Source organism: Momordica charantia, assembly GCF_013281855.1.
Source record: "Momordica charantia cultivar OHB3-1 chromosome 3 unlocalized genomic scaffold, Mcharantia_2.0 BLBB01000003.1, whole genome shotgun sequence".
NCBI lineage: Eukaryota > Viridiplantae > Streptophyta > Magnoliopsida > Cucurbitales > Cucurbitaceae > Momordica > Momordica charantia.
In genome coordinates, this window is record NW_028275161.1 from 23,585,884 (window position 1) to 23,613,834 (window position 27,951).

General features: G+C 34.5%; 5 protein-coding genes across 6 annotated transcripts; all 5 read right to left on the minus strand.

Moving 5' to 3' along the window:
- Nucleotides 1–7,313: 7,313 nt before the first annotated feature.
- LOC111008619 (myb-related protein 306) lies at nucleotides 7,314–8,915 on the minus strand. Its single transcript, XM_022281366.2, has 3 exons — nucleotides 8,621–8,915; nucleotides 8,326–8,455; nucleotides 7,314–8,231 (listed from the first exon to the last, which is right to left on the minus strand). The coding sequence occupies exons 1-3, from the start codon at nucleotides 8,754–8,756 to the stop codon at nucleotides 7,592–7,594; spliced, it is 906 nt and encodes a 301-aa protein (XP_022137058.1). The 5' UTR covers nucleotides 8,757–8,915; the 3' UTR covers nucleotides 7,314–7,591.
- Nucleotides 8,916–17,211: 8,296 nt separating this feature from the next.
- Nucleotides 17,212–21,067, minus strand: LOC111009007 (alpha/beta-Hydrolases superfamily protein). Its single transcript, XM_022281912.2, has 4 exons — nucleotides 20,717–21,067; nucleotides 20,022–20,337; nucleotides 19,006–19,165; nucleotides 17,212–17,868 (listed from the first exon to the last, which is right to left on the minus strand). The coding sequence occupies exons 1-4, from the start codon at nucleotides 20,894–20,896 to the stop codon at nucleotides 17,400–17,402; spliced, it is 1,125 nt and encodes a 374-aa protein (XP_022137604.2). The 5' UTR covers nucleotides 20,897–21,067; the 3' UTR covers nucleotides 17,212–17,399.
- Nucleotides 21,068–21,448: 381 nt separating this feature from the next.
- Nucleotides 21,449–24,344, minus strand: LOC111009010 (Tetratricopeptide repeat (TPR)-like superfamily protein). 2 transcript variants are annotated; one of them, XM_022281917.2, is made up of 2 exons: nucleotides 21,991–24,344; nucleotides 21,449–21,697 (listed from the first exon to the last, which is right to left on the minus strand). In XM_022281917.2, exon 1 carries the CDS (start codon nucleotides 24,220–24,222, stop codon nucleotides 22,294–22,296), a length of 1,929 nt encoding a protein of 642 aa, XP_022137609.1. In that variant the 5' UTR covers nucleotides 24,223–24,344; the 3' UTR covers nucleotides 21,449–21,697; nucleotides 21,991–22,293. The 2 variants fall into 2 exon arrangements, with proteins under 2 accessions (XP_022137609.1, XP_022137608.1); XM_022281916.2 differs by having other exon boundaries at nucleotides 21,838–24,344.
- A 707-nt stretch (nucleotides 24,345–25,051) lies between these two features.
- Nucleotides 25,052–26,144, minus strand: LOC111008627 (glutathione S-transferase U9). The gene is made up of 2 exons (XM_022281372.2): nucleotides 25,700–26,144; nucleotides 25,052–25,631 (listed from the first exon to the last, which is right to left on the minus strand). The coding sequence occupies exons 1-2, from the start codon at nucleotides 26,021–26,023 to the stop codon at nucleotides 25,251–25,253; spliced, it is 705 nt and encodes a 234-aa protein (XP_022137064.1). The 5' UTR covers nucleotides 26,024–26,144; the 3' UTR covers nucleotides 25,052–25,250.
- A 700-nt stretch (nucleotides 26,145–26,844) lies between these two features.
- Nucleotides 26,845–27,873, minus strand: LOC111008922 (glutathione S-transferase U9). Its single transcript, XM_022281800.2, has 2 exons — nucleotides 27,427–27,873; nucleotides 26,845–27,351 (listed from the first exon to the last, which is right to left on the minus strand). The coding sequence occupies exons 1-2, from the start codon at nucleotides 27,748–27,750 to the stop codon at nucleotides 26,974–26,976; spliced, it is 702 nt and encodes a 233-aa protein (XP_022137492.1). The 5' UTR covers nucleotides 27,751–27,873; the 3' UTR covers nucleotides 26,845–26,973.
- Nucleotides 27,874–27,951: the final 78 nt, after the last annotated feature.

Below are 27,951 nucleotides of genomic sequence, written 5' to 3' on the forward strand. Positions count from 1 at the left end.
TTGGTTTGTCTGTAAACCTTAAAATAGGAAGAAAATGAAAAGTTGTAGAGAATGGATGCATGATTAAGAGAGAATCATTGACACTGTTCATGTTCATGGTGGGTGCACCAGCCTAGATATTTTAATTCAAAGCAGCCAACCAAAAAGAAAATATGACACAAAAAGGAAAGAAGGGCATTATGGATTTTGTTAGATTAGTGACTACATTTTTCCTCTTTTGCTTTTTTCTTTTTCTAATTGAAAGTAGGGTTTGATTGTGAAAGAAGTGGGCTTCTTCAAATGAACCATGAGTAGAATGAGCAGCTTAGGGAACACAGTGGCGAATTTTGAGGGTATCACCTATCTTAAATTCTCAAGTTTGAGCCTTGCATTTGGTTACAGTGTTGTTTAACGGAAATAATTACTAGTCTCATTATTATAAGAAAATGCTAACAAATCTTATCCTCACCGCCACAATATACCCATATAGGGATATATTTAAATGCTTAGGTCAACACCCATTATAATTTTTTAAAAGTAAGAGAGAAATGTAAAATAAAATAGAGATATTTTAATTTTTTGGGTCAAATTTTTGAATAATAGTCGGTAGGAGGATGAGTAGTTACTGACTAGTGAATACTTAAAAAACTTGAATATTTTTGGTATCAAAATTCCAAAATTAAGGCTTCTGTTTTAATTATAAATTTTAATCAGAGAGACAAGGGCGGCAACATGTGCTTATTAAAGTGAAAATGAAGGTGGGACAATAACACATGGTTGTCAATCAACAATTTGTCAACGGAAAATTATACTTAATCATACTAACCCTCCATTGCCCTTTTTCCATATTAATTAACTATAATTTTCTTTCCTTTATAATTTACAACATTTATTTTTAGTTTTTTTCCAAGTGAAAACTTGTCTTTTATTGTTTCTTTCCCTAATATGCATAAAAGAAGAAGATCAAAACTCATTGGCTAAACCCATTTTCTTAAAACAAAAACAAAACAATAACTCTATTTTTTTTGAGTACAACATGTTAAGGAGGGGATTCAAACTCGCAATCTTATGGTTACAAGTATATGTCAATAACCGTTAAGCTATACTCACTTTAGCAACAATAACTCTATTTATATATTATTCTTCCTGGGTCTTTTCCATTTTAGTTTCATACCAACATTGTGTTTCTCTTACCTTATGCATGACCAAAAATGTGTGTATGTATGTAAATTAAAATATGGAGAGACTCGTTATGAGACAAATGTAAAGTTTAAAAAAGTTATTATTAAAAAAAAGAAGAGTTTTCTTAATGGCTATATATTTTCCCCATTGAATTGGAATGAATAAGTTCGGTAGACGTTGTCAACATACTTAAAAAGAGAAGATCTTTTTTTTCGATGCTAAAAAATGTTAGGGAATAATTTCTCCAGACGAAAAACATTCGTCGGAGAAGTCATCAGCATATCTCCATCGGGAGAAGTCATTCCCGACGTTTTCTAAACATTGGAAAAGTCCACCTCTAAGTCCCTAAACTTGATAAAGCTTTACCTTCATTTTCATCCCCATGTGTATTTTAAAATAATGATTTAGAAGGAGGGATTGCTTGTTTGCGCCAATCTTCATTTTCTTCCTTTTTAGAACACCACCAGCTTTTGAAGGGAGGGGAAAAAATGGTCACAAGCCACGATTTCTTTATCTTTTCGAGTGTTTTATTCCTAAATAGTATTTGGAACAATAGTAGTTACTATTTATGGATGGGAGAAGGGATGAAAAGTGAGAAAGAAAACTCCAATCTAGCTCCAAGACATTCCTTTTTTACCAAAAATATAATTGAGCTTTTTTCCTCCATAACTAGCTACGTTCAATTTCAATTTCCAACTTCATGTTTCTTTCTTAGATGCAAATTGCACACTGCACGTAATTCAGTTTCAACTTGAAGGCTTTCATTATTAAAGATGCCAACAAATGAAGATTGAATTGTTGTCTTGTCCTGGTTGGTTTAAGAGATCAATTTTGAAACATTCACCAATTAGTAGTTAATCCATATCTGGAATCTGTGCAGCTTCAGCCATGGGTTTGCTTTAGAGGCCACTTTTTGCTTCCATTGCACTGCACTTGATAATTGAATGCTTTCACAGAGAACATGGCCCGGAGTTTGTGGTAACGTAGCAACCTTCTTTTATACCCACACTCTCCATTATTTTCTTTTTCTTTCTTAATATGGATTATAACAAGGGAGGGATCACTATTGCTTTACTAATGCTACATTAAAAACTATACAAAATGATATATGGCGTGTGTTTGAACCACTTATAGGTGGTGGCGGTGTAGCCGAATGGAGATATTCCTCTCTCCAATTCGAGTTGTGCGGAGCGAATTAGTCAGGATTTCACCCCTCTCAAGTCATTTGAAGATGAGTCCTGCAACGTTAGTTATAGTGTTGGGTGGTTGTCGACACCCTCCAATTATAGGATCCAACTAGTCAAACCATACGACATGGATCAAGAAAAAATATTGGGTGTGTTTCAAGAAATGGGAATAGTGGGAAAGAGATTGTTAATAGACAATAAGATTGTTACGATGGGCATGGGCTCATATTGTAGCCTATAGGATAGGATAGGACCCTCAAAGGCTGAAATTGGAGACATTTTTTGGGCTGTGGAAATATCCTTCTTTCCCTTCCACAATTGAGAGGACAAAGCAACCACCCACTAATCAATACTCATCCAGCATTCAGCATTGGAATGGAATGGCCCACACGTACTCTTCGAATTTAAATGGTTTTTTCTATATTAAGAGTATGTTTGAAAGTGATTTTGAGATGACCATAATCAATTTTGCTATTGTCAAAATCACTCCCCTTTCATTGATGATGTTTGTCAAAATAAAAAATTGATTTTAGGAAAACTTAAAATCACTTAAATTTAATTCTTAACTATCATTTAGATTATGGTTTTGAAAAATCAATTATACTTAAATTTATTTTTTCAAAATCATTCGTTCTACTGTCACTTCCAAATACACCCTCAAGTTATCTCTATTCTCTATGCCCCTGAATCCTATATTCCTCGCCCTCATCCTCATATATCCCTAAAAATAAAAGATTAGAACAGGACAGACGACAAAGACAAAGAAAAGAAAAAAAAAAAAAGCCCACTTCCTCTTCCAACTCCCACAAACAAAAGGTTTTTGTGTGGGGTTTACTTTAGAGACAAAATCAGTTGGGATATCTACCTCAACTCATCAACGGTGTCTTTGGCAACGTTTTTGTTCTCTTTTTCTTTTTCATTTTTCACTTCCTGTTTCTAATTTTTTTAAAATTAAAAATATAAAGTTTCTTTTTTTCTTTTTAAATAGAAACTAAAATATATGTTTAATAATTCTTTATTGTTTCTTGTTTATATTTTTTGTTTTTCTACTTCAACAATTTGTGGAGGTGAGAATTTGAACTCACGACTCTTTGATGAGGATATTTGCTATAACGACTTATTTTTATTGATAGTTTACAAAAGATTTAGTAGGTATGATATATAAAAATAACATATACTCGAAGAATATAATTCATCAAAGAAAAAATATAATTTATAATATAAATTTCTTTGATGTAAAAGTCTAAAATATTAGCTTTAAATAAAGAAGGAAATTTAAAAATTTAAAAAATAAAGAATATTTTATTAAAAAGGAAATTAGAAAATTAGATATGGCATTGGAACCATGGACCTTGAGGCTAGATTGGGCTTTCAAGTGCATGTATATAAATTTTATTAATATATAAGTTTAAATTATTATATTTAAATAAAGAATAATTTTTCAAAATATTTTTAATTTAAAAAATATAAAATATTTTATAAAAAGAAAAGATAAAAGATAAAAAAGAATTAATGTTTAGCAACTATAAATTTTATTCATATAAAAAATTATTTTATAAAAAATAAGGAATATAAAAAGGAATTACTATTTAGCAACTTGTTGAATATCTATTTATGAACTAATAAAACTTAATATATATTACTTATTCTAAAACCAAGAAATAGAAACAAAGAAAAACAAAACTATTTCTGTAATTTTCAAAATTTAACCCTTTTTTTTAAACTTTCTCAAATTTTATAGATTACCAAATATGTTGAATGAGAAACAGAAATTTCATCGCCACACCTTTCGCGACATGATCCTTGCAACGAAAAAAATTGTTGGAAATACTGCTTTCCAATGAAATTATTATGTTTTGCGACGATTTTGTAATCTCAAAAATTCTTGTAGGAAATAAGGAATATGAAACAGAAACCTTACCGAACGGATCCTAGGTTACTTTCTTCTTCTTCTTTATTTTTTTTTTTTCATTTCTAATATAGTACAACTGCTTGTGATTACTGAAATCTTAAAGTAGCCCAAATAGTACGTGCTCAATTTGGTAATAAGCCCAACCAATCCATTAAATGTCCATTTAAGCGAGCGTGGCCACACCATGCCAGTGCTGTTTACCCTCGTCTCTTCATGCTCTCTGAGATTGCTCCACTATGCTGGCATGATGTTGCTCTATTTCGAGCGAAATGCGGCAAAATGAAGAAAAATTTATGATTCGATTTCATATCGTCTCTACCTTGTAGGAACTAGCGAGTAAATCTGTGTGAGTACAGGTCCAAAGTACACAATGCATTTACACGATTAGCATGAAGATAGATGGACGATTTGCGGAAAATTTTCAAGTATGGGAGTAGACCACCACAATTTTTCTTTATAAAAATGTCATCCCACGTCATTTTTAATAATATTGGTGTATAAGTTGTATACTTACTCCCACTAGAGATTTTCCTATAACGTATCGCCAACCGTGTGAGCCGTACCAAGGGCATGTGTTAGAATCAGCAATGTTGATACATAACATTTAGATGAGGATTACTAAAGTTGGTAAATTTGAGTTATATCACCATTTGAAATTATAGTTGATCTAGTCATCCATAGGAGCCCATATAAATAATAAAAAGCTTAAAAGGAATTGGTCCAAACTCAAGTTTGTAAAAAGAGTTGTAAACAAAGTACCACGTTGATTAAAGAATGAGGTGATCATGAATATATAAGATAGAATAATTATCTATATTAACCACCACCTAGAATTTTTTTTTAAATTTTTTGAAAAGAAAATCATACCGTTTTATTAGGAATGCGACAAACATACTTACAAAAGAGAGGGCGTAAGCACTCAAATTTAGAGAAATGGTTTAAACATCATAGCTACAAAAAATGGATTTGACGAATGTGTGTGTAGCAAGGTCATAGCTATAAATTTTCCAAGAATTTAATATCCTACCAGTTACCTTAACACTTAAATACTGTAAAAGTGAGGCGATTGTCCAGTAAAATTAGTCAACAAAATACTCATCCCTATAAAATCTCACATATAATTTTTTTTAATTGAATTTAGAATCATTTTCATATGTATTATTCTGTTTTGACTTTTTCCTTTTTTTTTTTTTTTAATTTCCATGGCCACCCCATCTTGGCTCAAGTATGGAAAAGAAAGAGAAACCCTAATATCTGAGGAGGTTTCATGCCAAAGTGGAATAAAAAGGAAACCTTTTGCACACAAGGACCCAGTGAAATGGTGTGGTGTAAACTGTAAAGATCGACATGGTCCCAAAATTGCCACCGTTTCTTATTCTAATTTGTCGTTTCTCTCTCCATCTGTTTTCAAAATCTGAACCACATGATCACAAAAGAAAAAGAAAAAAAAAGGCTCAAACTTAAAGACATGGGTTGTGTTGTGTGTTCATATGGTCCACAGAGAAAATAACAAAATGCAATATAAAAAAGGGTGGCCGCAGTGGTTGACATTCTGCAAACTACAAAGTTGGGGTTTTTAATTATGATATGAAATTCTTATGACGTTTTCAAAATCTGCCCTCATCGACAATCGTGATAAATAAATACACAAAACTTTAGGAGATAGACCAAGTTGGCGTAATTAAAGCCAATCTTCCTTTATACCATAAAGTTTCAATGTGTGAAAGAGTTTATGGTAAAATCCAATCCAATTGCGCTGCCTTTCTTCAGCCAAAGTTTAATTCGGTTGAAAAATGGCAATTGGCAAACTCTTGGGCATTGGTATAATATGAGAGCGAGAGCATTGCATTTAAGAGGGCCTGTTTCAGTTTCCAGATTTCCAAGGCAATTCCTCATCCACAGAATTAAACAAACACATATATGGAGCGGTTTTAGGGAATATATGTAAATGTAATGATTTCAGAGGTTGGAAAAAGAGACATTGATGAGCATCGATAACATTCCCTTGTAAAAAAACAAAACACTACAAATTAATTACTATGTGTTTGTTCTTACATGTTTATCTATCATATGAATTTGACTAATTCGTAATGACAAGATCATAATCTTATCGATCGATGACATGAGCTCAAACTTATTTTTCTACTAATCACAATCCTACCAACTGAAGTGTTGATAAATTCAGAGCTTTTGAATCCATGAGCTCTATAGATTTAAATTTCTCAAATCTAGGCTTCTTAAACAAGGGAGTCAAATAGGGTAAAAAGAGTACATAAGGCCAAATTTCTAATTAATATGAAAAAACATGATTCTTGCTCCTCGTCACGTACAAAGTTCTTCTCAACTGGCCAGCATCATGACGCGTTTATCCATAATATATGGGAATTTGACGAGTAAGATGTATTAATTCGGTCATTTAAGTCCACTAATAATTTAATTGGTTTAATTAATAAGACGTTATCATTTCAAATGGGTGCGGAAGAAGCTGAATACGATCATTAATATGATACTAATAATGGTTCCATTTCAAAAGTTGAGACTTTATATAGTTTGATCAATTCATTTTATGACCTCTGCAAAATTATTGTCTTAATAATTATACAGTATTGATTTTCTATTTATTATCTTACCTAATGCGAAATAATCTATCTACATGATGAAAATATACGATAAATACATAAAAAAAGATGTGAAGCACGAACCTACAACCTTTTAGACCTTTATTACCATCGGAAACTTAATCGAGAGAAGTTTAAACGATATTCCCATCTTTATTACCATCGGAAACTTAATCGAGAGAAGTTTAAACGATATTCCCATACATATCATATAAAGTCAAAGTTAGTTGCATCATCTCAATTTCAAAACATAGTTCTTTAATTAAGCTTTTGATACCTATCGCATTTAACAAAGAAAGTAAGAAAACAGACATCCCCATAGATGTATTCAAGTTTCCAAACTAGCTCCAAATTAAATCAGTTTAAGCATCTAAGTTTAACCCTAATTTTTATTTCCTAATTTAGCTACATATATGATCGAGGATTGGATCAAGGTCGGGGAGAAATAATATATGATTTTTATTACCACATATATATATAGATATATAAAGCACATAATATTTATGTATATGTGACATATATATATTTATATATATATATACATACATACAAAGTTTTTACTTATAATTTACACTTTTGATCTGTTTCAAACCGCAGGAATAGTGTGAAAAGTGTTTGGTTCGTTCGTTTCCTCGTGTGTTGAAGTCCACACAAGGAAGCTCTATTGACGACATTGCTAATTTAAGCACACAAAACAACAAAAAGCCCCCTAATTAAAACAAACCCCCTTCAGTTTCGGGCTCTAATGAGACACTAATTAGGTCGTGATCTGGAACATGAGCCAAAGCAGCATCGTCGAACAGCCACTTCTCCAGCAAAGTAAGAGGGACTTGGTTGGGCGTTGAAGAGGAGTAGTTAGTATTGTTGAAACTGATGAAGCTGGAGTGATAATCCAAATTGGGCTCTGGTGAGGTTGTGTTTGTGGCACTGTGTGAACCCTCGCTGGCTGTCACAGAGAGTTGTGTGGTCGTGGTTTGTGATGATTTTGGTGATTTTTTCATCCAATTCTCCAGCAACCGGGCGATATTTTCAGCACTAGATGCGTAAGTAGCAGTGGTTATTGGGGTTTGGAGATTGCTGTTGGTGGGGGTTTTTGATTCACCCATGATGTCGTAGTACGAGGTTGTCTTGTCCAGGGACAGGGCTTCACACAAGGCTCGCTTTGCTGTGTGAATGTCTGTCTGCAGCCTTCTTTCCCACTGCCCCTTTGACTTTGTGAGTGACGATGCTGTGCACCGATCTTGTCCTCCTTCGGATTGCAGCTTCTTCAGCTTCTTCTTCAAGTGGGTGTTCCAGTAATTCTTTATGTCGTTGTCCGTCCGTTGTGGAAGGTACGAGGCTATGGCCGCCCATCTGCGCCACACACCATTCAATTCGGTGTATGTTAAATCACGCTGAATCCAAAAATTTGAAAATTAAAAGAGATGAGAGAGTTTTGTTTGGTTACCTATTGCCCAAAAGAGCTTGGAGGTGGATTATCATCTTCTCCTCGTGATCTGTGAAGTTGCCACGCTTGATCCCCGGCCGGAGGTAATTAGTCCATCGGAGTCTGCAGCTCTTGCTGCATCTAAGCAAGCCTGAAAATTTACAAAATCAGATGTGAAAAAGGTGAAACTGAAAACCCAAGGCGGTTCAGAAAAGGGTAGGTAACAAATTAATTACACAAATTTAATGCTGAAACCTACTCAAACAAAAAAAAAAATCCAAACTTTAGAAAGAAGAAGGAAATTGAAATTAATTACCAGTGTTGGTTGGGACAGATCTCCAATTCCCAGGCCCATGTTCTTGAATGTAGGAAACCAAGATGATATCTTCCTCCGGAGTCCATGGCCCTTTCTTCACCCCCACTTTGTCACAGCATGGTGGCCTTCCCATCATCGATCTCCCACTTTAGTTGAGCCTTTTGTTCTTGTTTCTCTATGATCTGTAAAGGATCATGTATATTTTTGGTGGGGTGATGTAAAAAGGAAATATGGAGAAGATGAAAAGGCAAAAAATTTGTTATTATTCAGGGTTGTGTAGAAGTAGAGATTTATATATATTGAGCTGTGGAGGGGAAGACGACCTCGCTGACCGAATTAGATGGAGAGATGGTTTTGGTTTTGTTGTTCACTAAAAACTAAAAAGAGTCAAACGGTACAGCAATCAGCATTTACTGTTTGATACCAAAAAGTCAACCCTCGCACTCATAAGGCCGAATTGCATTCAATGTGGCCAGGCACACAACAAACCAAAAAATTCAACTCACAATTGACTACCTTTATTTAGTGAGTTTGTTTTTCTTTTCGGACTTTACAATGTTGGGAACTGTCTTTCCTTCGCCACAAGGGTTTTTTTTTCCTCCTTTAAACCTCGTAATTCGAGAAGGTGGCGCTGTGTGAGACTCTGTTTGTTTTCAAGTTTAGGCCTTTCAACTTCCCCATGCAACAATTGGCAACGAATTTCACAAGGAATATTTTGTATGGATTAACCCCTTTAACCAATTTCGTCTATCATGAGTTCTTTTGTTGTGTTTTAACTTCAAAATGGGTTTGTTCTTGTGTGTGGAACATGAACATCTAACTATTAAATGCTAGCTCATCTACCACATAATTTGTTTCAAATATATATAATTGTACAACCCTAACCCTATTGAAATCAGCCACTTCAATCCCACCTATACAAAACCATAAGGCATGTGTGCTAAAAACAGATGATGAGTTAGGGAGTGTAATTCAAGTGGTTACAAAGTCAAACTCGTGTGGCATTTAAAGCGCAATAGAGACTTGAATACAAATTATTACAAATTTTAAATTAACGAAATTAAAATGTTATGTACTAATTAAAGTTTATTCATCAAATTATTAGTCGGAAAAGCAAAATGTGTTTTTTAATATAAAAAAAGAAACAGCAAATTTGTTTTTTAATGTAACTAAATGATCATTTTTATTGCAAGCTAAATTAGATAGTTGTTGATATATGTGCGAAGAAAATCACAATTGTGTTGGATAACATTTTCTTCTTTCATCTTTCTTGTTGTTTCGTTTTTATTAAAAAAAAATATATATATATATATATATTTGGTAACCCTTTTATAAGTCAAACATGATGAACTAATACTTTTATCTATATGTTTTTGTCAAAAACCTAGAAATATGAATGATATATAAAATTTGCTTACGTTGTTTTCAAAATTTTTGCATAATTTTGAAAGCACTCCTAAAAAATGAAAAATGAAAAATATGGTTGTATTCTATCTTTTTAGTGTTTTGAGATTTGTGTTTAATTGGTAGATTAAATCACAATTTTAAAAATTTATTCAACATGTTTAGTAATATATTTGTAAACTAATGATGGTTACCAACATAATATATATTTCAATAAAAAAATAATATTGATTTATTTATTAATATATATGTTATAAATTTTGTAGAAATAACGGTTTACAGTGTTATATAATTTATCATATATTAAACTTTATATTTTTTAAAGTTTATAATTCACATTTTTCTCGAGAGAAGAGAAGTTCATAATTTAGTGAAAAAAGTTTAACCAAGATAAAATGATGTTATAACATAAAATAAAATAGTATAATCAAAGTTTTTGTTTTTTTTATTTTGTATTTTAAAGTTTCAAATTCCAAATTTTAAAATATAGAAAATAATAACGGAGAAAATGAAACTTAAATTTGATAATGGAAATTATCACTGAGAATGATGTATGGGCATGGAAGTACGAAAACAAAGCTTGTTGGGTTCAAACATCTTTTGAATTTTATGACACGTGGGGACGTGAGAGTAATTGTGATTTGGACTTGATCAGTTACGTGGTGAGACCTCCACCGTTGATCATATTTGATCAGAAAGAATATGTGTGAAGTGAAGGAGACGTGGGGGCCGGCCTCCCTTGGACCACTCCTCCCATACAGTACTCAAATCAACATTCATAACTCCAAACTATTCTTTGTTTTTTTTTTTTTCATTTTCATGAAAAAAAAAAGAAGTGATTCTTAGTAGATCATTCGAGTCTTTAATGGAATCGTCAAATTCAGATTTCTTCCATGATTTGTAGTCTAACTACTTTGTTGAAATTTTCATACATTATTTGGAGTGAATATTAAATCATAGGATAAATTTTTTCATAGCTCATTAAATTATAAAGTTGATGCTGATATTAAGTTAAATGATAACTTATGTCCCTATATTTTAAGCATGGTATATATCTACAGTCTTTGAATTTTAAATAATTTTAATTAATCTTTTAGATTTTGGATTCTTTTGTTTATTTTTAAATACAAATGAAGTTAGAGTGTGAATAATTAGATTTAAAAGGAATAGTTGAGTCCCTCAAAATTTATAATATGTCAATTAACTATTAGAAAATATGTCATCTCATCCGAATTTTATCCAAGGACGTTGCACGTTAGTGCTTATAATTCGATAATACAATTAATTTTAAAAATACAATTTATAAAATACGCAAACCATAATGGTATAATTTGTAATTTTCCCAAATAATAATTTACGCTTGGGACTTTGCTAACTAATCTACTTAAAAAAGACTAAACTCACGACATGACATTTGAGGGGAATGTCAACAGCAATATCTTAAACAAATAAATCAAAACACAAACCTAATTGTTTGTCTTTTAGGATAAAAGTTAAGAATTATACGTTAATTATTACGTTGATTACTATCATTTTTTTTTCTCAAAATAAAGTTAGCTTCCCTCTACCCTTGTTATAATGGCCATTAACGTTAATTTTCGTTTGCTGATTTTGGTTTTTTCTTTTCAAAAAGATAATATAATTCTTTACATCGTTGTTCCTCCTCCTTTTTTTGCATTCTATCGTAGATAATCAAGTGTTCTTAAGAGATAGTACAGTGGCAATGATTTATGGAGATAGGATTCAAACTCATGATTTTTGTACGGTAGATAGATATCTTAATCAGTTGAGTTATGTTCAAGTTGACAAAGTATCCCACCTTATCACACACCTATCATTTAATCCCATATATATCAAACTCACAAGAATTAATGTATGTGTTTGAATACTGCATTAGAATAATATATAAAAAAAAAGTAATCGCATATATTTTGCTAAAAAAAAGTATTCTTCACATCATGAGCTCTACTTACACATGATATGAATTTCAACATCAGTGTATGAGAAAGTTTTACTTTTGTAGTGTTCTTAAATATGTCTATAAGATAAACATCTAAATTTATATAAACTCATCGATAGGTTTTGAAATTATTTTTTTTAATAACAATTGTGTTGTATATCTTTAGCTTTTCTTAATTGTCAAATATCTTTATAACATTCTTAACTGATCAAATAAGTCATTTAAAGATGTCGGATATCGGGTGAAAATTCTAGTAAACCAAACGTGTGTGTTGAAAAAAAATTGTATAGAGTACGTGGGATTTGGGTGTTCAACTATTTGAACCAAATAAATACAAATTAAACACAAACTTTTCCTCTCGGGAAAATAGGGCATTAGGATTTGATTATTATTTATTGGCCGGAGAAGTTGATGAAGACATTTCCAAAACTAAAGCCACGCGTCATCTTCCCGTGCATGTATATATGAAGAATATATTTATACGTATATGTCACTCTAACACACAAACTCTCTATTTATATATCATTAATTTCTAGAGTGAGATGTGTACAAAATAGACTGTTTCTACTCTATTGGCCTTTCTCTAATAAATTCTCATCCCATTCATTTGTACAAACAAACAATTCTTTCTTCTTCATTCTCTTGGTAAAACTTCTCTACGTCAATTTTTTTGGTTCTTTCATTTCAAATCTAGATCTATCATACGCTTTTTAACTTTTTCTTCACGAGACGACCCAAAGGTTTCACATGGGTTTGCTTTACAACTACTGAAAAAGATGTGTGTATAAAAATAATGTTAATGTCGAGACTTTTGGACCGAATAACATTGGATAGTGTATCTAGAAATAAATCTTAATACGACACGGATAATCGTTAGTGTTTCATTACAAATTATGATTTATTTATTAGTGATTATCGTCAAAATAATGTTTAAATAGTATTATCTCTTTTATCTCATATCAATATCTAGTGATAGAAGTGTGTATTTTGCACATACATAATCTCACAAATGGAATTATGGAAGGAAGAAGGGTGAAACTCCTGTAAGCATAAATTAGAAAAAAAATGTTAAAAGGTGAAATCTTATTGACTAATTCTCAATCAAAATAGCTAATCTATTAAAATTAGATTTAAATTGATAAATATAAGATCGTAAACACATTAAAGTTGGAATATGAATGTGGTTGCATTTAAGTCAACAAAATTTGTGATTCTTAACTACTTAGATGTGACCATTTGATGATCTTCCATTTCAATTATGGCCACACCCTTTCTTTGACTATTTGCACTCCTTATTTCTCCTTTCAGACCACTACTCCACTTCACCATCACGATCTCAATACCCTATAAGTTTAGTTCAAAAATTATTACGAAATTATCATTTATTATATTACTTGTTATTTCTATATACATATAATTTTTAACAGAAAAATAGACCCTTCTTAGTTCTTTTCCCCTCATAAAAAGGTATATTCATAATTTTTTTTCTTACACGAAAGAAATATAAAGTAATGGGTCACAGTCGAGTATAAATACCGATCAATCTAATCGCATTAAGCTTTCATTTATTTATTTCATTAAAGCCTTGCCCGGTGTTTTTATAGGTAGGATGTCCATATAATAATAAATTAAAATTGAAGATCATAGATTATTATGATATGGGATAAATAATTGGCATTTAAACAAGGCCCCGACGTTGTGGGATTTACTCCACAGTCGAGAACCGTCGTCAATGGTGCCACGTGTACTACTGAGCTGTACTGAACAGTGATGGGTCTTCTCGAGCAATGTCTTAAGGAAGGTGCCACGTATAATTATAAATATTATTTAGATAATAGTCTACTTAAATATTTGGGTTTTGCACACTCTACTCGAGGAGACCACTAAAATGGTGCCACGTGTAATAAAAATAATTTAATTAGGGATAAATCATAAATGATGGATCTTGTTTCTTTTTTCTGTTGCGAAGGCATAAATGATGGATTGTGATAAAGTGATGAGCGCCCATTTGTCAACCTGCGTAAATGTAGCAAATGCCACGCAATCTTGAAACTTGGCATACAGGACACGTGTATGGCTGGCAGCGCTCGAGCTTGGAGTTTCACATTTAAGGAAAGACTCGGTCTTTGCGTTAATAATATAGATTTCTCGATTTTATTTTAATATTACGATTTTAGAGAGAAAAATAGTCGAATTTTATTAAAAATCAGTATAAAGATGAGGATGACTAAACACCTATATATTTTTTATTTTAGTGGATCGCAAATTTCTCGATTTAAGAATTATAAATACAAACTTTAAAAAATTCTATTTTAGTCGTAACAATCTCTGGAGTCATTATTCTTTAATAAATTGCAGAAATAAAATACCAAAACTTTTAAAGATTTAAATATTAAAATAGACACTTAAAATTTTTAAATAATCAAATCTAAAAGTCTAGACAACCAAAAGTTAGATTTACTTTTTTTTTTCCTTCTCAAAACGGGGGGAAAGACAAAATTTAATTCTCAAACTTGATCCCGTTTGACGTCCGAGTTGTTTTGATTATAAAATATATATTAATAAAAAAGTATTACTCAATTTCAATCTATACAAATATATAACTAAAAATATTGTTTTCATATTACTACATTTATTTACTAAGAATTTAATCACAGAATTAAAATATGGTACAAAAACGGAGACAAGAAAGTCGTGGGTGACCCTACTTTATCCCGTTATCAATCATATCATCACATCACCTTTCTCGTAATTATGAATAAAATTTGGGTAACAAAAAAAAAGTCCACTATAAAAAAAAAAAAAAAAAGATGGGAAAACGACAAAATGTGGATTGGGCCGGTTAGGTGGAAATTGGAGCCCACAGAAGCCCATAAGTAAGGCAGTGATGAGGTGTCAGGATCATGGAGTTGGCGTTAAATCTTGAATTCTGATTGGTTCAGACTGATAATTCCTAAAGATTTCTTTTTTTATTTTTTGCCTTTTAGACGTCATAAGAATTGAGATGAAATGAGTTTCCTTCAGATTTCGACACGTGGAGTTTTGGTAGTTGGTGGGGCCCTTCGTGTCGACACCCAATTGAATATGGTTTGATGGTGATGTTTGGAAGACGTCTTTGAGTTGTGGATCACATGGTTGATGGTTTTGCTTTCATTTGGATTAAGACTTCAGATTTTTCAACATTTCTTGTTGTATCACTCTTCTATTTGGATATTTACTACAAAATTTAAAACATCAAATACCAAATGATATTATAAGACCAACATTTAAGTTTATAACGTAATATTATAATGCAAACATAATCTCATATTAGTAAAATAAAAATAAATAAGTAAAGATAACATGTATATCAAGATAACATTTTTTTTCTCCAATTAATTAGCGTAGATTTAATGGCTAATCAATTCCCTCTAACTTAACTAACGAGTATATATAATAATAATATAAAAATAACAATAGTAAGATACAGCAAATGGATATGTATCCTACCTCAATAGCTTCGGCATATAAGCCACCCACTTCAAAACTTAAGCTAGCGAAAAGTTTTGTAGAAAATAGCAAAAGTAATGTTCTGAGCGTACCTCATGCCTAAGGTATCTCCTCTTATTTATAAAAAGAGTATCCTAATTAAGTTAGTTCAGGTGGACTGGCATGATTTAGTCCAACTGGTTTAATTTGAGTAGTTTGATTTACCTATCTTAATGGTTTAACCATATTTGGATCTCCCCTAGTCGAGTATTGTCTGATCAGGCAGTTGGGTATTCCTGATCGGATCAAGTCAGGTCGCGGGTGTTCCGACACTAATCCTCAAACTCACATCGTTTTTGTGGTTCCACATTAAGTATGATTTCATCCCTAAGAGTATCGTGTCGACATGTTTTGACAAAAATGCCTATGAGTTAAAAGTGCTACATCAAAATAAATTGGGCAGCAAAAGGTACGTAGGGTAATAGCTAAAGACGAGCTGATTAAATTAGGTGAAAAATAAAAGAGATGTAAATCAAAAGAATTAAATACCTAAATCTAATACCTCCTTATAGAGTATGGAGATTTAATCTTATATGAAAAATTAAAATTAACTTCGGCCAAATATAAAAGGGACGAAGTAAAATCATCGGTTGATGGTACGTTTAAATTATTGATTCAACTTGAAATATTCAATTCAGCTCAATCCAAAATTTTAAGTTTAGTTGGGATTTTAAATTCATTTGAATCTGTTTGATTTTTTTTTGTAGAACAAGATTTGTTTGAATTTCAATAATATAAAATTTATACTTTTTAACCATGATGCTGTACGTAAAAGAAAACAATGAAAAAAAAGATATGTAGGTATATATATTGAATTAATAATATGTGAAGATGAAGATTCAAACATCTAACCTACTGGTCGAAGATATATTGACAAAGAAATATATAATTCACGATTGAGGAGTCCATGTGTCGGTAAAGTATTTTAACATATACGAGTTGTTGCATTAACTTATCTTTATTATTATTTTTAATTTACAATTTAATAATTAAAAAAAAGGAAGAAGAAGAAATGATATGGTTTGCAACCTCCCAAATGATTGATGAACATTAGCTACATATCAGCCATCAACATCACCTTACTATCATAATTGAAAAAAAAAAAAATAGGAATTAACTTTTTTTTTATAGATAGATTGATTTGATATACAGAGTTGATATCATGGCAAATCTGTATTGTTGTTCTATTGCTCAGTGTTTAGAAGTCACATTCGTAAAGAAACAATTTTGTTCTTTTTTATTTTTTAGATTTTTTTCTCTCTTCAAGTTCAAAAAAATGGAAGATTTGAATTTTCCACAAATAATATCATGACCCGTAGAGTTAATGTCGCCATATCTTTTGCTATTTAGTGATATTTTCAATTTATCAAAATTATGTCAAATCATAGCCCTTAATATATATATATATAGAGGGTGATCCCCATGTTGAACTTCAAAGAAAAATAATAATAAATAAATGAATATTAGGTGATGGCTTTAATGTATTTGTAGACATTTGGGGAAAGAGAACTGGCCGTTCTCATCTCACACTAATTTAGCTAATATGAGGTTCTTCTTTTTATTTCTCCATCTACTTCCATTTGTTTCGATATTAATAAATAATAGTCATTTTTTGGTACGAAATCATAGAGTATATTTCTAAATGCATGAACTTATAGCTAGTTAGAAAGAGGTACACATTTTTACTATAAACTAAATCTCGAGAAGACCAAAGTATATTGATAACACAAGCAATGACACAGATGTCCTGTATTCTACATTTATTTTAATGAGGCCAATGCACAAAACAGCAGAAGAATAAGAGAAGTGCTTCAGTCTATGGAAAATAATATTCTTTCGCTATACCGATATTTTTCGAAAATTTGAGGTTCAACTTACAAATGTGTTTCAACTTGTACCCTCAAAATTCTCCTTCAAGAACTGATAAAGCTCCTCTGCAACTACTGTTGGGTACTCTTCTTGTGGCAGAAGGGCTCCTGGCACCTTCACAAACTTGCTCACCCCTTTGGCATCTCGTAGAGCTTCCATTTCTGCCTTTGACCTCTTTGGAGATTTCTCTGTTGATACGACCAAAACCGGTATCTTTCCATCCAACCCTGCAAACAGTTCGACAAACTCTTCCCGGGATCTAACCGGATCAAGAAGACCGGTCAAGAAAGCTGCAGGCACATAACGGGCACCGTCTCTTTTCGTCAGTGCATATCTGCTTTCTATGATTTCTGGAGTAACATTGTCTGGGTTGGCATAGACATGAGACTTATACTGTGATTGAATTGCATTTTCATTGCTGACAAGTAAATTATACATCATCCAGCCAACAGCAGGTGCCCTTAATGTGCCTCTAAGAAATCCGTACCTGGGTGATCAGGAAGTGACACATTTAGATTAGGTTTAACGTAATTGCCATAAGCCATAATCAACAGCATGCCCTCATAAAGACATACATCTCCACAACCAGATAAGTGTGAAAAACATCTTAAAGGCATTTCATTAAACCATGAAACATCTTAAAACTTGCACAAGAAAGTAAGTCAAAGCAAAAAAAGAATAAAAATCCTTAAGAGAATGAGCATGGGGCGAGGGAGGGGGTATTAGGGCTTTGCGATTGTTGAGTGGCAAGAGATAGAGGGTGGGTGAAAGAGGGAGGGGAATGTCAAGTGGTTCAGTGACCAGAAGGGGTATGGCTTCATTTTTTTGAGCCAAGGAGGCAAGAATCTTTCTTCACCTGTCCCCCATACCGAGGGGGTTCTGAAGTCTCGATATTAGAAAGAAAGAAGAGTTTGTGATCAATATGGAATCTGATGACCGTTCCAAGGCTGTTGACCTCACTGCTCATGGTGAGTCAGGGCAATCAAGGAAGCAGGGGTAGGAGTCACAGAGAAGGAGAATGAATACAGAGGCGGAAGAGAGAGATGAGGATTTAATATGGTGGTATCAGTGGCTAGGCAACAGCAGCAATTATGGAAGAGTCAATGGTGGTGAGACAGGGCATACGGCCATGGTGATGTCAAGGTGGTGGAGATAGGCGTGGCAGCAGCAGTGGCGGTGGAAACTGTTATGGCTGTGGTGAATCTAGAGACTTTGCTAAAACTGGCATTTACTTTTCTTGCTTTGTGGGAGTCTTTTGTTCGGTTTCCTTCATCTTTCGTTTTGATCAACCGAGTCTGTAAAGTCATCCTGTGCCAATCAGGTTCAATGCTTTCTGAGGTTAAACTGAGTCCTTTAAACATTTCTACGAGCTTCGACAATAGAGCATACAAGGTAGAATGGATTCAGTTGTCAGAACACAAGTGATTACTACATAAGGTTAAGTTTCCCATGTATTATGCACAAACCCTCTTTACACATAGGCCAGCTAGGATAAAGATGGTGATAGCTTATAGACTAAAATATTTCACAGAATTGATCGTGGCACTACCTCAATTTCCCAGTTCTAGAGAGCATTCAAAATGCAGCACCTTGCATACAATTAATGGAGTATTAGGTCCAGTACCTCGTCTCCATGTTGGAATCTCGACCAAATACAATAGGAAGTGGCCCAGCCCATGTGGGTGCAACTGCGGCAATGCCCCTTGCCTTCACCAAACCCCTATTCGTAGCACGAATTGTTATGGCAGCTGCATGCCCACCTCCAAATACCACCAAGTCACCTTCTGTTTTGATATTAACAAGATCGTTAGCCAATAGTTGCAAAAATTAAGAAGTCATAAAAAATCATGTTCAAAGTGAAAAAATGTAAGCCAGAGAATGGAAGAACACGATTGATTTGCAATTTTCAGCATTCAAATAAACTAACGACAAACCACTATGAGAGGATGTACGTAAGATGTATGTAAGAGGCCAGGCACAGGCAGATTGTGAAAGGTGGGGAATTACCACAAGAACAGACAAGAAGGTGATATGCTCGAAGATCAACAAAATATGGAAGTAGAATACAAGTTAAAATAAAAATAAGCAGCAATGTGAACAAAAGCTACAACTTAAGCGGAAGCATATGGCTAGCAAACATAAAAAGGCCAGCAAATGAGTAAGTGAGTGTAGGCTCTCTCTAACATAAACACTGAATGACGCTATACACACTGCATCTAGAACACCTTACAGATTTTGCGTAACAGTCTTCCAAATGAACCAGCACGGTACTTTGTCCTTTAATATCTTTTGTAATGCCTCTTGGCCTTTAGCTAACTGTTAAGCCAGTTAAATCTAAACAGTTGGTAACGATTAGATAAGAAGGCTCTTCAAATATTTGAAGAGAGAGAGCACAAAGTTACCATAATTACATCACGAGCAATCAAGCTTTAGCTTACAGAAGTGAATTGCATATTTCTATTTTGTGCTACATCTTAAACTTATAACCACTACATAGCCTACACTTTGGACAAAGTTAGCCAAAAGAACGAATGGTGAGAAGTAAGAAATAAAGTAGCATTCACTAAGACTGTGTGAAATAAACATCCCAATTTTATAATCATAAAAGTTCAACAATATAAATGTGGCTGCCATACTAACTTGAGCTGCTTACTGGACCATCAGGAGCATTGATCAAGTCCACTAAGAACTTCTCCATAACATCGGCATTGTAATCCATCTTTGGCCTATCAGAGAAACCAAGACCGGGCCAATCAATGATAGTAGCACGCCAATTGACATTTCCATCCCTTTGTACAAGTTCCCTCGCCACTATTCTCCATTCCTCCACAGTGCTAACGTCAGAAATCGTCGGTATCATGAGAATATCTTTAGGTGGCTCAGCACTCTGGCTCTCGTACTCCTCATAATAGATGTTTATAAGATTGTCTTTGAATTTCCACTGCCAGTTACTAGCCTGAGCTAGAATGAAGTATTGTATAAGAATAAGACCAGGGGACCAACTCAAGAAGCGTACTAAATCCATACTTTCGAACAATTAGTAATAAGAGGAAATGGAAACAAACGTATCGAAATAAATTAAATTCCATCAGCAACAGGGTCCTCTAGAATTGATCAACATATACCACACAACTGAACTCGATTACACATTTTAACAGAGCTAGCGACATGGGTTCTATTATCAGTACGAATTCTATTCCAAAAATACTCCCAAAAAGAGTGTTAGATAGACAAGAAGGGAAAAAAGGAAATCATTTCAAAACTCTGATATACATTTCAAGCATAAAACCCATTCAAAACCGATACATGGTAAGCTGGGTGTCATCATCATGTACCTTTAATGGGATCGAGGATGTCGCATCTGAAGAGGATTTGGAGAAATCTAGAGTTGTTGAAGCTCTAATTGTAAGGGGTTTTAGAAAATAAGAATTTTGCTGAAAAAAGGGTCTGCGGGATTTGCAGGAAAAAACAAGGGATGGTGGCGAAATCGGGTGTAACTTTGCAGAGAATGCCATCGCAATGGTTGAAGAGGTTAAGAGGTGCGCCAAACGCTTAGCTGAAGATGGGCTTCTGGGCAGTTTACGCCGAAGTTAGAGGGTGATATGGCGAATTCAGATTTCCAGGCGTAGAAAAATATCCGCGAAGGTCAAAGAAAAGCAACGGCGGCAGTGCCACAATTTTTCAATAATATCAATTATCAACCTCTTGTTTCAAAATATGATTTTTCAGCTTTCCTTTCTCGATTTAGTTTTTTTTTTTTTTTTTTTTTGAAAGTACTCACCCAGTTAGTGTTAGTTAATGCAATTGATTAATTAAATTTTAACAAGACGTTGTGTAGTCATTCATTTTTATCTATTTTTTTAATATAGCAAGGATGAGATTTCAAATTTTCGTGACAATGTATTAATTATTGAGCTATGTTACTGCAAAAAATTTAACTAGAAAGATTAAATTTTGATAAAATAATAAGAGGGAAGATAACTCTAAGCCGTATTTTCTCCAAAAAACACTCTAAGCTTTAACATTAAATTGGGAAAAGAAAAAAAGAACATTACTACCCCACCAGGTGATTTGTAAACATATGGTTCTTGAAAGAGTGCAAAAGTTGGGAAGTTATAATTTCATACAATACAATATGCTGAAGTTGCAGCCATTTGTTTCATATAAATTTAACATAACGTCAGACGTAGCTAAAACATCCATCAACTGTCGCTTATAAGACTGCAACAGACAACAATGTTACAAACTTTGGATCATCAGCCTTTTGTAGAATTACAGGTGGGAATTCCAATTGGTTGAACTTGAAAGCGCTTGATCTGAAACAACACTTCACATCAAATAGCATTTACATGGAAGTTGACCCATGAAACTTAGAAAAAACACTCATTCATGTTGCGGACCAATGTATAGCATGATTTTTAATTAGGACTGACCCAGGAGAGCTTATAAACTTCACCTGTTCTATGAGAGAGTCATCATCTGGCAAGGGGAAATTAATAGATTCCTTGCTAGATGAGGATTCAAATAGTTGCGGCTCTATTTGTTCAGAACCATAGACGATAGACCAGATCTCAAATATGGAAGATTGAGAAATGTAGAGGAAACAAACCTGGAGCCATCCATCATCATTTCACTGGTTACAAGTTCAAATATATCTGGGAGAACTCTTATAACTCTTTCCCGAGTCATCTTATTCCCTTGAACCTTGAAAACAGTTATGCATCAGTAGGGGTTTTTAATTCATTACTTAACAGTATTCTTTTGACCTGCTAACTTTGCAAGGGCTGATGATCTAATGAGCACCAGGTTGCCAGTTTTCTGGTTTGCTTCTGTCATCAGCTCATTAGCTGGCTTTCCCTTCTGACATGGACACTGATTTCAAGTGTAATTCTGGTAATGACTCGTTAACTAATTACCAGAAATCTCTGCATGAACAAGAACCATGTCTAAAAGAGTGGAAGCGACTTCTATCTCTCACCACAATTTCAACTTCATATACTTTAGAAATCAGCTTCATTACGGTGTGACAGTCCCTGCAAATTCTTAGATTCTTTACCACTCTTATGCCTCTACCTCTGGGTAACCTTGCCATCCCGAAAGCCACTGCAAGCTTCTCACTGTGCTTCAAAACAGAGTCTTCCTTTTCTTCTAATTCTATATCATGCAACACAGCTCCAATTTGTGGAACATAACCCCCTTCAACCCTCAGCCTCGACATTACCTCCCTTAGCTTTTCATGTGCCTCTTTTGTCATCTCATTTTGCTTTTCTCCTGCAATAAAACTATACATGATCCTATCAACTTCAATCATGCTCCAACCGGGAGTTTTCTGAAGTCTCTGGTGAGTCATTGATCTTCTTAAAGTGGCAACATCATTCCATTTCCCTGAAACAGCATAAATGTTTGACAACAGAATGTGATCTCCAGAATTGCCAGGGTCGAGTTCAGAGAGCCTTCTCTTCACTTTCTCTGCCAATTCTAAGTTACCATGGATGCTGCAAGCTCCAAGAAGAGTCCTCCAAACAATATCATTGGGGGGAACTGGCATTTGAGAAACAAATTCAAATGCTTGCTGCAGCTTACCAGCTCGACCATAGAGATCAACTATGCAACCATAATGTTCCATTGCAGGTTCGATACCATACAGATCTATCATCCTAGAAAAATACTTACATCCCAGCTCAACTAATCCAGCATGGCTACAAGCATACAAGATGGATATGAAGATGACACCATCAGGCTGGATATTAGATTCCTCCATCTCACTAAACAATCTGATTGCTTCTTCCCCATAGCCATGCATCGCAAGCCCCGCAATCATGGCTGTCCAAGAGACAGCACTCCTTTTGAGCATTTTGTCAAAGACCAAACGGGCCATATACAGATTCCCACATTTAGAGTAAGTATCAATCAGAGCATTATTCACTGAAATAATCTGCAGAAAGCCAGACTTTTCAACAAAAGCATGTACAATTCTTCCGAACTCGAATGCCCCAGCTTGTGCACAAGCAGAAAGTACACCTGTAAGGCTTACCTCATTTGGTCTCATCCCTTCCCGTCGTAACTCCCTGAAAAATGTGAAGGCATTGTTAAAGTTGCCATTATGAGCGAACCCAACAATCATAGTACTCCACGAAACATCGTCTTTCACAGGCACATTCATAAACATCTTGCTAGCTAACCGAAGCTCACCTGCTTTTGTGTACCCTGCAAGCATGATGTTCCACGAGGTCAAATTTCTGATGGGCATTCGATGAAACAATTTCTCCGCATCCTTCACTTCCTCGCACCTAAAACACGCAGCAACAACGGCATTCCAAGCAACAATATTTGGTTTGGTCATTTCATCAAACACCTTGCGTGCAAAGTCCAGACTGGCACATTCCGCATACATACTAATCAGCGTCGTCCCAACGAAAAGATGGGTATCCAGGCCATAACCAATTGCTTGGCGATGCAATTGCAACCCATCTCTCAGAGCCCTACAATTAGCGGCGGCTTTAATCACGAAAGCAAAAGAGAAACTATCAGGTAGAGCCATAGATTTCCGACGCATTTCAACAAACAGAAGAAGGGCATGGCAGGGATGATCAGAACCGGAAAGACCACGGATAAGGGTGTTGTACATGAACACATCTGGGTTCCGAATGTCGAGGAAGAGGCGTCGAGCATAGTGGAGAGAATCAGGAAGTGTGACTGCGCAGTGTAGAAGAAGCTTTCCGGCGACTAATAGATCGGTATCCAAGCCTGTTCTGAATGTAAAAGCGTGGATTTGCTTCAAGGTTCTAAGACTCTTGCATTTGCTCAATAACGCAAGGCAGTGAAGTTCCCTGCTATTCATTCTCAGTCCTTACCAACATCATTCCAAGCTGGGAACTGTTCCTCTGGTGAGCAGAATTTTCTCTTTTATCTGCTTTACTCTTTTCAACCGACCCACCCTAAGCAAGCTAGCAATATCATATATAATAGGCATTTATGTTTTTCTTTTTACATAATAAATATGTTTTTCTTTTTTTTAATACAATATGTATTTCTTTCCTATAATATAAATATGTGTGTATTTTTTAAAAGTTTGAAATTTTACAAAATAGCATAATTTAAATTTTAAATATAAGAGTCCAATCAAATATAATATGAAGAAGACCAAAATGTAATACGAAGAAAATCAAACGTAATTTAAAGCTTACGATAAAAGTTATAATCATGCCATATATGTCACGAAATTAAAAGATGAAAGAAAAAATTGATTAGAGTTTCATGTTGTTTTTAATCAAATATTTTAGTTAATCAAATATGTGTTATTTTAGACTTGAATATGCTATATAGTCAAAACAACACACAAATCAAATGTGTGTTTTTTTAATAACATGATATCAAAAATTAAAACTAAAACTTTTGACTAAATATATAATCTAATCTCCATCTCACCTCTCAATTTCTTGAAAAAAAAATTCAATCAATTTTATAATTTAATCAGATCAGCAGGTTTAGTTCCAATTTGATTCATAAGATCTATAAAATATTATATTATTTATCTAAAATTTGGATTTAGTTTCGATTTATCCATTAATTCTCACAACCAACTCTAAACTTTCCTTTCTTTTTTTTAGTCGTTTTTCTATTTCAGAGTCCACTAACACGATCAGCAAAATTGAAAAACAATAGCACAATGCAAGCAAAAGGGTGGGAATTTTAAGCTTATTCCAAATACACAAAACAAAACAAAACAGAACCATAATTTAGACAACCATAGAAGAATCCAAAAGATCGAAAGGAAGCCCACACATTGAACATTATTTCATTTGCCCGTTCAACACAAAGATGCACAACCCAAATTTGTTCATAGCCTTGAGAGAAGGAAAGGGAAAGTCAAGCGGCAGCAGATTCCAGTTCCAGTGCTTTGTGCCTGAGAAACCGAAGCAATCCCAGAGTCTTCTCCGGCGGCGGGGTTGCCTCCTTCACCGTCGGATGCTCCGCCATAGCACTCAGCCACCGCACCATCAACGGGTGCCTCTCCTTGTCAATCAGCGTCATTCCCAGCACTTTCTGCTGAAGCTCGTACGCCCCAAGCAACGAACACATCACTATGTCCAAAACCCCCAATTCGTCCCCATTCACAAACGCCTCCCCCTCCGAAATCAGCTCCTTCAGCCCCTCCTCAACCTGCCCCAGCCTCTCCCCCACTTCCCCCACCGCCCTCTCCTGCACTTCTCCGCTCGTCTTGAAAACCCTCAGAACCGCTTCAAACACCTGCAATCAGAAATCTCGACCATGTTAGCCCGGCCGCATCGGGAATTTAAGGGCTGCAATTTGGGTACCTGTTGGTGTAGGAAGGTGACCCAGAAGCGAATTTGAGCTCGTTTGTAGGGATCGCTCGGAAGAAGAGAAGGGCCTTTGTTCTTCCAGGTTTCGTCGATGTACTGAATGATGAGGAGTGATTCGGAAATGGGTCTTCCGTTGTGGACGAGTACGGGGACCTTCTTGTGGACGGGATTGTAGCTTAGGAGAAGGGGGCTTTTGTTCCTCAAATCTTCCTCAACGTAGTCGAATGGTATGCCCTTGACTCGGAGGGCGAGTTCCACCGCTTTAGCGTAGGGGCTGGCCCAAGCTCCGTGTAATATCACCCTGTTTTCCTCAGCCATCGATTTCACTGTTTCCAGTTCCAGATTTGGGCTACTCTATTTAAGGTTCGAAAATTCATCTTGTCTTGGCTTCCAAGTTTCCCCATTCATTCTTGTTTTATGGGTTTTAATTAATATTCAAGAACCATGTTTTTTCATTTATATAATCGAGCTACTTAGTCAATAAAAGGCAGCTGGCTGATGGGTGGGGATAGAATTTTTAAGTAAGGAACAAGAATACAAGCAAAGCACATGGTCAAGTCAAATTCATCAGTTATGTTTAAAAAATATCTGATAAGTTCGTCGACTTCGGATGATCTATCTAATAAATCTATGAATTTAGAAGTGATAGTTGGACGTGGCAATTTAGCCCAAAATATGTTCTAGCATTTTCGATCTATTAGTCTATCACTTGCATCTATTATCGATCCACCTAGACCAACCAGATGTTTGTTTTACAGAATTTACAAAATCTTATTTATTGTGCTATATTTGTAAATATGACAAAATTATTGGTCACTCATTACAATCTCTAATTTAAAATATATTTGTTGATCATCTAAACTTTAAACTTTCAATTTTGTATCTAATAGATATCGACTTTTCAATTATATGTATAGTTTGTCGGTGAAGTTTTAAAAATATCTAATAGGTAAAAAACATATTACACATAAATTTGAAAGTCAAAGATCAATTAGACACAATTAAATTCAGAGACCTATCCAATAAGCTAGAGGGATGTTAAGCATATAATTCTAAAGTTCAATTTTTTTTTAAGTTTCTCTCCATTTCAAACGATTTTCTTTATATCTTAAAATTTAAATAGTAAAATTGATCGAATATTAAAACTAAAATATTTAGTTTTATTTAGACTTATCTCACTACTCGCAACAGTGTGAACGGCAGAGGATTACAGAGCTTTCTAGCAAAATCAAACAGAAAATCAAAACATATATTTAACTTAATTTAAGTCAAACAGCAGGTGAGCGTAGAGCATTGTGCCTGACGAACTGAAGAAGCCCCACAAGCTTATCTTTGGGAGGAGCTGTTTCCTTTGCAATAGGGTGTTCATTCAACCTGGTCAGCCACGAGAATAAAATTGGCGTCTTCTCTTCATCTAAAAATTTGATCCCCAGAAACTCCTCTTGAATCTTGTAAATCCCAATCACAGTGAACGTGACTATGTCCAGAAACCCCATTTCATCTCCATTCACAAACCGACTCCCCTCTTCCAGCAAGCTTCTCAACCCCTGTTCTTCAAAAACTTTCAGCTTCTCTCTGACTTCATCCACGGCTCTCTCCTGTGCTTCCCCTTCCGTCTTGATAGCCGAAAATAGACCCTCAAACAACTGCCCCATCACAAACGTACTAAATCAGAAATCATCGAAAAATCAAGCAGATTAAGCCATTGCATATAATTGTACCTGTTTCTGGACGAAATCGGCCCAGAACCGGACCTGGGCTCGTGTGTAGGGGTCTTGAGGGAGAAGGCGAGGGCCCTCGTTGTTCCACACCTCGTCGATGTACTCGAGTATTACAAATGATTCCGAGATGGGTTTTCCATTGTGGAGGACGACGGGGACTTTTTTGTGGACGGGATTGTAATTGAGGATGGATGAGCTTTTGTTCTTCAGATCTTCTTCCACGTAATCGAAGGGGATGCCCTTGATTCTTAGGGCAAGTTCGACCCTCTTCGCAAAAGGGCTTGCCCACATTCCGTGAAGCACCACTTTGTTTTCCTCCGCCATTGTCGATGTCTCTCTGAGTTTCCTGATCGCATTAGACCCATCAAGACTAGTCTATAAATAAGAGCAGTTTGTAATGATAATGAACGACTTTTCCTTTATCTCCAGCACTCCGACGTTGAATGTTCTTTTAAGAATACTCTGTATTTTCAAAAACCTTCTCCTCCTGTTTGAGGACTTTTTGTTTTCAAATAGACTCAAAAC